General features: G+C 30.7%; 1 protein-coding gene across 1 annotated transcript; it reads left to right on the forward strand.

The window, feature by feature from the left end:
* Nucleotides 1–5,767: 5,767 nt before the first annotated feature.
* Nucleotides 5,768–13,123, forward strand: LOC110683768 (lupeol synthase-like). The gene is made up of 18 exons (XM_021860176.1): nucleotides 5,768–6,253; nucleotides 6,606–6,791; nucleotides 7,371–7,460; nucleotides 7,545–7,742; nucleotides 8,503–8,587; nucleotides 8,692–8,858; nucleotides 8,938–9,126; nucleotides 9,215–9,328; nucleotides 9,425–9,544; nucleotides 9,669–9,791; nucleotides 10,463–10,561; nucleotides 10,666–10,722; nucleotides 10,845–10,891; nucleotides 11,389–11,532; nucleotides 11,655–11,832; nucleotides 11,971–12,051; nucleotides 12,366–12,449; nucleotides 12,676–13,123. Exons 1-18 carry the CDS (start codon nucleotides 6,056–6,058, stop codon nucleotides 12,796–12,798), a joined length of 2,283 nt encoding a protein of 760 aa, XP_021715868.1. The 5' UTR covers nucleotides 5,768–6,055; the 3' UTR covers nucleotides 12,799–13,123.
* Nucleotides 13,124–13,475: the final 352 nt, after the last annotated feature.

A 13,475-nucleotide genomic window follows, 5' to 3' on the forward strand; every position in this document is an offset into this window, starting at 1 on the left:
AGGCAACTTCTTACCTGCACTCTTGTGCACCTAAGATAGCTGCAATAGCTTAATATGAATATATGATACTTGTAACAAATAAGAGGCAAGCATACTACTCTACTTTCTTCTCCAACTAATAAAAAAAATTCATTAATCCTTCATCACTGCAACATCGATTACAAATTAAACATAAATATTATGATATTCATCACAAATTCAGCAGTTGAATTAATATACAAAAAATCAAATTCATCAATTGCATCAATTCAATTGATTCATCACAAATTTAGCCACGAATATCGAGGAAGAATGTTCTAGATAAAAAAAAAATTTGCAATAATGATGATATAATTACAGTACAATGATTTTCATCCTTTCGTCATATAATTACAATGATTTACTGTGTCAAAAAAAAAAAAATACAAAACAAAAACTATCTGAAATCAAAGTTTACTCAATCAAATACATACAGAATTTCAGTGAATAACTTCTTTCTCTCCTTTTTTTTCCCTTCATAATTCTTTATTAGTTTCTCATGATCAAACTTGTAGCTCTTTACCATATTAGAACTAAACATGAAATACGTATACACAAAAGAGAATGAAACAACAAAATTGCTTTTTATTGATCTCATGATTCTCATCTAATCCGTGAAAGCAATACATTACAAAACTAATAATGGACTTCAACCGTAAGGTTAAATTTTGGATAGAGTTAGGGCATGTTCTCTTCAAGTTAATTTCAGTTCAGTTCAGCTCAAATCAGTTCAGTTCCTAATTTTCTTCAATTCATCTCAATTCATTAAATCAGAACAGACCCTTAAAACTTTAATAGTTTTTTTTTTTTTTTGGTTGAGGAAGGTGGAGCCTCTTTCTCTTACTTTACTCTTTCCCGTACATTTGTAGCGTATATGCTATATTCCCCTCTCATCTTTATAAATAAAACTAATGAATTTTTGTTCATTAATGCTAAAATTGAACTCGATCTGTTATAATTTTGTTAGTAGACCCGGGAATGATGTTGCTCACTTAAAATCAAGATTAATTGTCTCTAACGGGCCAAGCTGGATCTAGAGGTGTCAAAACTTGATCGGATAGACCTGATCCAAAATAACCGACTTGAATTCTTAAATTAAATTTCAACTTGTATGGACACATTAATTTAGCATGCATGATTCAAATTTCAAATAAGGTCAAACTAAACATTGTAATTATTATAAAACAAAGAAAGTATATGCATAATTAAATTCTTTCCCAGCGGAGCTATTACCTTGGCGAGTCTTGATTTAAATTATTAATAAAAGCTTCCGACCATTTTTTTATCTTACAATTCCTTAATAGAAAAATAATAATATAGGAAAAGAAGAAGACTTTTATTATTTGCTTTTAGGAAGACCATCCGATTTACTGAAAGCTTAACTCCGACTACATTCGAATCCGACCAATGTCACAAACTTAACTTATAATGGATGAGTCTCTCAACATGAGTTTCTACATATCTTGAGGCTCGAACGATTGGAAAATGTAAACATTCTTTATTTAAAACCATTGCTAGTTATTTCACATATTGTATTATTATTAGTCAACAGTCAACTAAAAATCAAATACAAGATGCACGTAACTTGTTATTTCTAAATCATATATATGTCGTCGTCATGAAATCATTTTGATTGATTTAATTTTGTGAAATCCTTTGTATGCAATAATCGTGCTTAATCTCAATCACAAAAATGAACACCAGTTAAATCTTACCTTAGCTTTTGTTAAGCTAGTTTTCGTTATTCGGTCATTAGATTAGGGGAATCGCAAGCAAAAATAAAAATCTATACCCAATATTTAAAAATTATAAATTGTAAATCTCCCTATTTTGTTGGATTCCTCCAAAGATCATATTTATCATCGTACTTAATTAGTTTGGGATTTACCTTTTAATTTTGAGTTAGGTTATAAAGTCAAATCCTTCCAAGAGTCTCAACTACAGTATTTGATGGTGAATATCTCTTACCCTTTCCCATTAATTGATTTATTTGTCCATGCACAACTTTAAAAAATTTGCAACACTATCATGTTTAGCAAAAAGTAGTTGTAGATCGATGTAGCTGTTAGCCGTTATAGACTGATAGTTTTGAGTAGTTATTAGCTGTGGGAGTAACGATTAGCTGTCAAAAGTTATTAGTTGTGAAGATATATAATTTAGGGCCTGTTAATTCTGATTGACTGAACTGAGCTGAATTGAATTGAATTGAACTGAATTAAACTAAACTGAACTTATTGGAGTTGAACTGAACTGAACTGAACATTTTATGAGAAAAGGAATTAGAACTGAACTGAACTGGGATATTTTATGAGAGAAGGAAATTAAGAACTGAATTGAAATGAACTGAACTTATTAGAGCTGAACTGAACTGAAAAATAATCTGAAGAGAACATGTCCTAGTGTGATTATTGATAAAATAGCAGTTGACTACCTATTAGCTGCAAAACTCTAAAAATATAAAAGAAAATTATAACAATTACCTTCAATCTTCACTCATTAGTAATACTAACTTTTTTTTTTAATAGTAAAATAATTCATTAAAAAAAAATCATACGACATCTACAAAGGAGATTCAACTCTAACAAATTAAATACATAAAGCAAATATAAATTTCCTTCATAACAACTACAATAATTGTCGAGTAGATCTTGCATTGTGGAATATCTTCCACTCATACCGCTGGAAAATATAGCCTTGTTGTAAAGGGAATCTGACGATCTTTTATAGCCATGAGGATGTTTTCCTTCTTATTCATCTGACTGTATTCGAAAACTAGATAACCTTTGCAATCTCTCATAATTTTTCACCAACAAAATTTATATAATGACAATTTATTAGATCTTATATCATGGATTCAGAACTAAGAAATTTCTCCTTCGAAAAGAGGAGATAAACCTTTTCTAGGAAGTTGGAAACCCTTTCTTTTGAGGGAGAAAAGTTACTCCCAAAAGAAGGAGGTATTATTAAAAACCTAAAAAATCTTATAAAGAAAAAGATTCGGGCTTTTCATCGGTTAAAACCGATAGAATCCCCTTGAAAAATCAATAATGGAGGCTAGGGATTAGAAGAGAGGAAGGAGGAGAGGGGTTTTCATTAGCTGCTTCACCATGTTTTTAATTAACTAAACTATACTCGATCTCACGACTAAATTACCAAACACTCATGTTTTTAAATAAAGTAATTGCTTGAATTAGTCAAACCACTAAAAGCTACTCAAAAATTATTGTCGAACACGCCCTTGGACTAAAAATGTGATAATTAGTCAAATTGTTGCAATTTGTATAAAAAGAATACAACAATAAACACCATTTTTTCGACCGGCAATAAATCATTCGGTAAAACAAAAAAAAGCATTCGTCTAAAATATTTACCAACTGATTTCAGTATGTAAAGATCAGCTAGTAAAGCCTTGATTGGTAATTACATACTTACCGATTGATTTTAGGCATTTGTCGACTGAAATTTAAACAGCTGGTGATTACCGACTGAAAGGTGTTACAGTTGTTATTTTCAGTCTACAAATCAATCGATATTAACTAGTTGAATATGTATCGGTTGGTATTTAATGACGGACAAATGGTCGCTAAAATGTGGCATATCATCGTGACTGTAAAATATAAGAGGTTGGTTTTTACTGAAGTCGTCCCGAGGCATGGTACTACTATACCCCTATCTTCCTAGCACCGACCGTTTCCCAATAGATTACATTTGAAATTTTCTCAATTCCTTTTTCTCTACACTCATCTACCTTCTTTTGGAAGGCATCCTATAAAAGCAATCAAAGTGAAATCGCTTAAATTAAAATCTAGCACAAACTATGGTTGCATACGAAGAAAAAAAAAAAAAACCCTCAACTATGGCCTACTAAATGGCTATATGCATTCCCTTATTTTATTTTTTTCTCATTCTCTTTCAAACGAACTTGGAAAAACTTTAAACATGTCAATTACCCGAAATTATAAGTGCCCAGGTATAGAAATTACAAAAAGAAAACAAGTTACTTGTTTTAAAGACCATTTTGAATCAAAATCAACCAAATTTGGCCTAAATGGCTATAACTGTTCACATTCTCCCTCAAATGAACCTCTAAAAGCTTTAAACATGTCAAAAATAGGTAGTTAGAAGCGTCTAAGCAAAGAAATTACAAAAACAAAGCAAGTTACTTGTTTAATTTTAAGGGCAATTTGGAATGAAAATTAAACAATAATTAAGGCTTAAATGACTATAAGCATTCCTATTTTTTACATTTTCTTTCAAATGATTGAACTTCTACAATCTTAATTTAAACATGTCAAATATAGGTAGTTAGAAGTGGCTAAGCAAAGAAATTACAAACATAAAGCATGTTACCTATTTATTTTTAGGACCATTTTGAACCAAAATCAACTAAATATGGTCTAAATGGCTATACACATTCCCATTTTTTGCATTCTCTTTCAAACGAACTTCTACAAGCTTTAAACATGTCAAATATAGATAGTTTTAATTGTCTAGGCAAAGAAATTACAAAAACAAAGCAAGTTACTTGTTATAAGGACCATTTGAAACCAAAATCAACTTAATATGGCCATATGTATTCCCATTTCTTTCAAGTGAACTTCTACAATCTTTAAACATGTCAAATATAGGTAAATATAAGTAACAAAGCAAGTTACTTGTTTTAAGGAACCATTTTAAACCAATAACAACTAAATATGGCGCGGCCAAAGTGGCTATAAGCGTTTTTTTTTTTCTAGTTCAAATTAACTTCTACAAGCTTTAAACATGTTAAATATAGGTACTTAGGTTGCCTCAAAAAAAAAAAAAAAAGGTACTTAGGTAGTTATAAGTGCATAAGCAACAAAAAGAAAAAAAAAAGTAATTAATCATCAATTATAAGTACTTCCTCCGTCCCTTTATTAGATGCCTATTTTCTGGCCTTTATTCATCACATAATAAAGAGAAGTACGCATTTAATTAAGAGACGGGGGAGTACAAATTATAAACATATATAGTTCGAAATTTGAGATTGATTAACTTAAAATTATGATTTACTCTCTTAGTACTCGACTAGATTGAACATACATGTGCTAATAACGTATGGAGCATTAAATTGAACAACATTTATAACTTTTGTTGTTAAATTTTTTGAGTTTATTCAAAAAGATTGACTAACTTACTCCTCCACCCAATATTGTACTATTTATACCTTCTTTACTATATCTCATTAGTGTTTAGCCTAGCCGACGCCCCATAACATAGTTGGTAATTGGTTTAGATGGTTAAGTAGTATTCCTTGTTATAAGAGGTTGAGTGTTGAATCTCCTTAACCTTATCTTTTGTAAGTCGAATTTTCCCTAACAAAGGGAGTATCAACTATTGAAACATGCAATTTAACAAAGAATCTTATAGCTGATACAGACTTTGAAAGTTCAAAATAATGTAAAGAACTTAAAAACAGGTCAAACTTAGGTTCTTTTCACAATTATACCCACGTATAAGATTATACATACAGATATATGTTGATTTGGTCAAATTAGAAAAAAACGATGATCCAAGTCTTTTGACATCTTAAATTAATATATTATAGATTAGATTATAGTTTGAACTTATAATCTAATGGAAAAATATGTCATTATACACTAATACACTATAATTAGCTAACTGCAATATTTTCTGATGTATAGAGGATACTAAAACTATTTCAATTTTTTAATGAACAATTATATTATGTATTTATATGTACATGATCTATAAGATTATAAGTCAACGTCACTAGACACTAGATTATATATTTCCATGCCCAAAATCATCAAAGAATAATTAAAGATCATACACAATAATAAGTTAATTATTTTTGTTCTGAAATTTGAATTGAGTATTATAAATAGGATAGAGGAAGCTCATGCAAAATCATGCAAAACTCCTCTTCAAAAACACCATTTTCTTAATTTTCTCCCTTTTTTCTCTTGAAAAAGTTTGTTAATAAAAAAAAAAAAAATTTTAAAAAAAAACCTAGAGAATTACATTTCTTGCCAAAAGAAACAAGAATTTAATAATGTGGAAGCTAAAGATAGCAGAAGGAAAGGATCCATGGCTAGTGAGCATAAACGATCACGTAGGTCGACAACATTGGGAGTATGATCATGAGGCTGGAACACCGGAGGAACAAGCTGAGGTTGAGATGGTTAGGGAGGAATTCAAGAGGAATCGGTTCAAGAATAGGCAAAGTTCTGATCTCTTAATGAGAATGCAGGTTAATACATTTCCTTTGTTATAGTTTGTACATATATACCACTTACTACAAATTATAGAAACCTTTATCAAATAAATATTAAAAAGCTCTAACCGCGATTTTAATATACATAAAAATTAAATGGGATAAAATAATATGTACTAGTATAATTTTGTTGGAACTCTCGCCTAAAAGTCATGATTTTACACACAACTTTTTCGTTATAATTTTTATTGTATCTAGAGGAATTGGCAAGGTAAACAAATGACAACATTGACAAGTAATATTGTTGTAATAACAAAATATGTACAAGTAAATGGTTTAATATATTCCTAGTACAAACTAAATTATGGGGAACAAATACTTGGAACAGTTGAGAAAAGAAAACACAAGTTTGCCAATACCTCAAAGAATCAAATTGAAGGAAACAGAGGAGATAACAGAGGAAGCAATGGATACAACACTCAAAAGATCCATCAATTTCTTCTCCAGTTTACAGGCCCATGATGGTCACTGGCCCGCTGAATCTGCCGGCCCATTATTCTTCCTCCCTCCACTTGTAAGTTTTACCATTAATTTATTATTATACACATGTTGCACCTGGCTTATTACAAAAGTTGGTGTTATTCTGGCTACTACGTACAGGGGTGCTATTCACGGTACTCAAGTTATAGTTGGTGTTGTTAAGGCTTATTTTTTTCTTAAATAGTTAAATATATTACTTGTTCAAATTATACATTGTCAAGCTATAAAGTGCAATTGTATTCACTAAAAATAAAGAAATAAATAATGGAAGAATGAACTTGTTGAACACATTGAAAAAATGCATTGTTATTTTTTTTTTTGGATAATCAATGAATGACAATTTTGTTATGTGAAATTCATGGAAATTTACTTTCTTAAAATAATAGGTTAAACTTTCAAAGATCATTTCTTGCACATTTTAAAGGGTTGTCATGTTTCTTTGGGTGTTGAGACAGTCATAAAGGCAATAATGTAGATAAGATTCGATCCTAAAACTTGCGTGTCACCCTCAAAAGTTAAACTAACTAATCTACATCCGTTACACTAAAATGGCCAATATTAATATGACTCATCACCAACCTCATCTCAAAAATGTAATATTTCAAAATTTCAGGTAATAGCCCTGCACATTACAGGAGCAACAAATACAATTTTATCTTCTGAACACCAAAAGGAAATCAAGCGTTACATCTACAATCACCAGGTTCAACCATAACTAATTTAACTCTCATTTATTTGGTGAAATAAACTTAAGTCTTACATTACAAAATGTGGAAAATATTGGCAGAATGAAGATGGAGGATGGGGACTTCACATAGAAGGCAATAGCACAATGTTTGGTTCTGTAATTAGCTACATTGCCCTTAGGCTGCTCGGAGAAGGCCCCGATGATGGTGAGGATAACGCGGTTGCAAGGGCTCGTCAATGGATCCTTGATCATGGTGGTGCCACTGCCATCCCATCTTGGGGAAAATTTTGGCTCACGGTTAGTCATTTGTCATTATTAGACTTATGAATAAAATTCATAATGTATAAGACAAATAATTAATACTATCTCTATTTCAATTTGATAGTCAAAATTTGACTTTGCTCGGAATTTAATAAGAAGTATGTATTTTTAACCATCAGTATCTTTAATTATCTTTTTAAAAATGGAAAATTTTATACATAGCATTAAATTTACACTTGAAAATCGTAAAAAATTAAGGGCCTGTTCTCATTGACTGAATTGAGCTGAACTGAACTAAACTGAACTGAGCTGAACTGAACTGAACTGAATTGAATTGAACTGAACTGAGCTGAACTAAGTTGAGCTGAACTGAACTGAACTGAAATGAATATTTTATAAGAGAAAGAAATTAGGAGCGAAACTGAACTGAACTGAACTGAACTGAGCTGAACTGAACTGAACTAAATTTCAACGTAAGAGAACAGACCCTAGAAATCATAAAAATATAAACACTAATTACACTGATTTACGCGTGTTTTTGTCATGAATTCCTAATTTTATATTGTGCAATTTTCAAGAGTCAATTTTATAAAATTGATATTATAAATCTTCACATTGAGCCAAATGTAATACTCATCTTACATGATTATATTTTGTATATTTATATTAATATTAATGTGAGTTTAGTCAAATTTTTTAAAGTTTGATTATAAAAAAGTTAAAATGAGACTATCAAATTAAAACGAAGGGAGTATATAGAGTGTTTGTTTATAAAATGATCTCGTTTTATATGTAGGTGCTTGGAGCGTACGAGTGGGATGGGTGCAACCCAATGCCACCAGAATTTTGGCTACTCCCTGAGATTTCACCTATGCATCCAGGTTCCAAATTGGCTAAACTTAATTTTTCTAGTGCAACATCTTTTTTTTGAACTAAATTAAATTCAATAAAGTTAATTTAAGGGAAATTATGGTCAAAATTGCAGGGAAATTGTTATGCTACTGTAGGTTGGTGTATATGCCAATGTCATATCTTTATGGTAAGAGATTTGTTGGTCCAATAACTCCACTCATTCTGTCACTAAGAAGGGAGCTTTACAATGAACCTTACAATGAAATAAATTGGAACAAGGCTAGAAACACTTGTGCTAAGGTAAATATATATATCCTACAACAATATGATTATATACTATATGAAAGTGAACATACTAAAAAAAACCAATGTTTTGTAGGAGGACCTTTACTACCCTCATCCCCTAGTACAAGACATGGTATGGGGATTCCTTCACAACTTTGTCGAGCCAGTACTCAACCGTTGGCCCTTCTCGAAATTGAGAGAGAAGTCGATGAAGATCGCTATGGAACATGTACACTATGAGGACATTAATAGTAGATACCTCTGCATTGGTTGTGTGGAAAAGGTTTTATACCATTGCATTATATTACATTTACAAATAAAAAAAATGTTGTTACATAATAACTTATATTACCAAATAAAACTTGTAACAGGTTCTTTGTATGCTTTCTTGTTGGGTAGAAGATTCAAATTCTGAAGCATACAAGAAACATCTAGCGCGAATTCCAGATTACTTCTGGCTTGCAGAAGATGGGATGAAAATGCAGGTAATTATAGGCAAATAAAATAAAATTTCATAAAAATTCAAGTAACAAAAGTAGCTATTGATTTCTAATATGTAAGTTTATGTTAAAAAAAAACAGAGTTTTGGTTCCCAAATGTGGGATGCAGCCTTTGCAATCCAAGCAATATTTGCAAGTGGTCTTACACAAGATTATGCACCTACATTAAAGAAAGCACACTATTTTTTAAAAGCCTCCCAGGTATATTATCTTTATTGTTTGTGTGTGTGTGTGCACGCGCCTGTTATAACCTTCCCTCGACCCTCACCATGATCACTTTGGTACAAAGTTGATTAAACAAACTCGATCAACCTGCGTGTATTAGGTCAAAGACAATCCTTCTGGAAACTTCCAGGAGATGTATAGACATATTTCAAAAGGCGCATGGACTTTTTCACTACAAGATCATGGTTGGCAAGTCTCTGATTGCACTGCTGAAGGGTTTAAGGTATAGTGTACTTGTTAATTTACAGTAGTCTTAAATCTATATAAACATCCCTTATTTGAAATTAATACAAATTTTTGTATGCGGCTGGCCACATGGTACGGTAGGGGTTACTTGTAGGGTGTTACTGTTTTGGTCAGGGGTTACTTGTGTTCTGGGGTTACTGGTTTTGGTCAGTGGTTACTTATAAAGTGTTACTGGTTTTGTTAGGGGTTACTTGTAAGTGTTACTTGTATTCTGGGATTACTTGTATGGGTGCTACTGGTTTTGGTCAGAGGTTACTTATAGGGTATTACTGGTTTGGTATGAAGTTTTGGTCTGGAGTTATTTGTAGGAGTTACATAGAATACAAGTAACACCTACAAGTAACCCCATGATACAAGGAACCTCATAATACAAGTAACTCCTTACAAGTAACCCTAGAATACAAGTAACACCTTACAAGTAACTCCTGCCGTACCATGTGGCTTGCCGTTCTGAAAAACCTCTGTTAATTAAATTGTATCGTAACTTACTTTTCTTATTTCCTCAAAAAAAAAAAAAAAAAAAAATATTAAAAAAAAAATTAATAAATGTATTTTCTCTAAACGTATCATATCTGAACTTATACGAGTGAAATATTGTTAGCAGAACAAGGTCTTAAACATCTTCGTCACGTGTTGAATATTTCATAGGTTGCACTTCTATTCTCAAGATATCCCCCCGAAGTTGTGGGTGAAAAAATTGAAGCAGAACGCTTGTATGATGCTCTTAATGTCATTCTTTCCCTTCAAGTAAGTGTTTAATTATTTGTTTAATTAATGACTTTTATCTACTTTTCTTCATCTATTTTTACCACTGTAATTAATTAAAATGATATATTTTGGTACATTTTTAGAGTGAAAATGGTGGTTTTCCTGCTTGGGAGCCCAAGAGAGCTTTTCGTTGGCTTGAGGTATATAAAAAAAATAAGTATAATAAAATGATTTTATATAATGTATGTAATTGTATTATAGCATTTGCAGCAATATTGGGAAGATTTATTTCTTATAAGAACATTTTGTTTATTTTTTTTAGAATTTCAATCCTACAGAGTTCTTTGAAGATGTTCTTATCGAAAGAGAGTAAGTTCCACATTCCATCTTCTTCATGAAATTTAAATTTATGGAGTAATACTTAAATTTAGAAAAATTATGTAATTCAAATTTATATAATTAGATAACTTTATATATATATATATATATATATATATATATATATATATATATATATATATATATATATATATATATATATATATATATATATATATATATTCAAGGGAAAATTAACTCATACAAGTTTAGATTGGTAAAAATAAGGTGAGTACGTATGTAACTAATTTTATTTAATTTTTTTAAAAAAAGTTTACTCAATTTTAGTATAGAACTAAAATATGAAAAATTAGTGAATAAAAAAACTTATTTTTTGGGTTCAATATCTCCTTTTCATAGCTCTCATTCTAGTAATTGGACGATTTAGAAACTAGAGGGTATATCCTAAAGCACTACATAAAACATGCAACACATGTTAGTCTTTATTTTAAAATTCAACTAACAATCATTCCATAATTTTAATGTAGGTATGTTGAGTGCACTTCTTCAGCAATCCAAGGTTTAACACTCTTCAAGAAGCTATACCCTGGACATAGAAAGAAAGAAATAGAAAAGAGCATTGCTAAAGGTATACGCTACGTTGAAGAGACACAAAACCCTGATGGTTCTTGGTAAGTTATTTCTCATTTATTATTCGATCGATTATTATTTTTGTTTCAAAATTTTTAATAACAACATTAATAATCCTGAGAAAATAACGAAATTTTCAAAAATTATTCATCAATGAGTGTAGGTATGGTTGTTGGGGAATCTGTTATACATATGGAACGTGGTTTGGAGTTGAGGCATTAGTATGTTCTGGGAAGAACTACAACAATAGCCTTGCATTGCGCAAGGCTTGTCATTTTTTGCTCTCAAAGCAATTGCCTGATGGTGGTTGGGGGGAGAATTACCTCTCTAGTCCAAACAAGGTACTAATAATTTTCTTAATTATTGTTGATCAAATAAAAATAAGTTGCATAAAATTTTGAGGATTATTATGTATGATTTAATTTCACAATATCATCTTTTTATTGAACAATTGACGTATTTGGGTATATATGAAACAGGTTTACACGAATTTAGAAGGGAACAAGTCGAATTTGGTGCAAACATCGTGGGCATTGTTGTCCCTTATTAAAGCCGGATTTGTGAGTATTTTTAATTTCTTTCTTATACCTTGGTCATTTTTGTGACATCCACTAATCACACTCATAACACACAACTAGTCTTGCTTTGCGTACTCATATATTGGGCTTATTAGACTAGTAAACTTAATGTCACATTCCTAATGTATACCTAATGTAAAATAAAATCACTATGTCCATTCTTATATCACAACTCCTAAAGAAAAAGCATAACGCTCATTCTAATATAAACTTTTAATATTAATTATTTTATCAATAAAAATTGTGTTATTATTTTAACATAACTTTTTACTTATATTATTTTGCCAATACAACAGGGTGATATAGATCCAACTCCCATAGAACGAGGAATAAGAGTTTTAATAAACTCACAGATGGATGATGGAGACTTTCCACAACAGGTAATTTTGCAAAACTAAACTACGTAATATCATTTTTTATTTTCTAAATGCTAAGATAATTTGTATATTAAAAGATATGTAAACTAAGTAAAAATTATATTCTCCAATATGAATTCCCTAATTTAAATAAAATTCTTATGTAGGGTTTTAATTTTATGTTTACAAATTAGATTCATGCATGTGTTTTTCATGCATGTGAAACTATAACAATGCCAATTTGTAATAGGAAATCACTGGAGTATTCATGAAGACTTGCACCCTAAATTATTCTTCATTTAGAAATATCTTCCCCATATGGGCTCTTGGAGAATATAGTCATTTACAAGCAAGGAAATCAATTAGATCATAAGCTCAAAGCTCCCCGACTTAATCGATCTTCGAGATGGATATTAATGAAGCTACACGTAATCAATCAACTGAAGTCAGCCCTGCCACATCAGCTCTGCCTCATAACAGAATTCCCTAGATTTCAGGGAATTAGTTACAGATATTTTGTTAAGTTAGTTACTGATATTTGTGGGATTCTTACAGAAGTTTCTAGATTATGTATTGATATATATTCATATTTTCTGCTGTAATATCATTATTCGATCATAATCAGATAATTTTCCCCAATATTTTCTCTCGTTTTTCTCCTTAATTTTTCTAGAATTATCATGGTATCAGAGCTGAAATTCTAGTATTTTGTTTGATTTTTCTTCACAATTTTTCTCCAGAATTCTTCATTTTCTTTTGATTTCTAATTCTCAAATATCTTGATTGAGGTTGTTTTTCCTCGAATTTTCACTGAATTGATTGTTGAATTGAAGCTGATATCTGCTAAAAAAAAAAAGAACTTGATTCTTCTGATTCACTGTTTCATTGATCTCTGTTTATTGAATTTTGATCTGATAATGGCTGCTGAAAATTCTGTGAATCTACCGCTTAATCAGAATCCTGCTAGCATCTATTACATCCATCCATCTGATGCTAATTCTGCTCAATTAGTTTCTTTCAAATTCAATGGTGATGGATTCACCGGCTGGA

This window comes from Chenopodium quinoa, unplaced genomic scaffold (assembly GCF_001683475.1).
Source record: "Chenopodium quinoa cultivar QQ74 unplaced genomic scaffold, ASM168347v1, whole genome shotgun sequence".
Taxonomy (NCBI): domain Eukaryota; kingdom Viridiplantae; phylum Streptophyta; class Magnoliopsida; order Caryophyllales; family Amaranthaceae; genus Chenopodium; species Chenopodium quinoa.

Excerpts from the sequence above, each read along its gene's own strand:
- LOC110683768 (XM_021860176.1), top strand. The coding sequence starts at position 6,056 with ATGTGGAAGCTAAAGATAGCAGAAGGAAAGGATCCATGGCTAGTGAGC. Across the intron at positions 7,461-7,544 it reads GTTACATCTACAATCACCAG|AATGAAGATGGAGGATGGGG; the intron begins GTTCAACCATAA and ends AAATATTGGCAG. Across the intron at positions 11,533-11,654 it reads CAAAACCCTGATGGTTCTTG|GTATGGTTGTTGGGGAATCT; the intron begins GTAAGTTATTTC and ends CAATGAGTGTAG.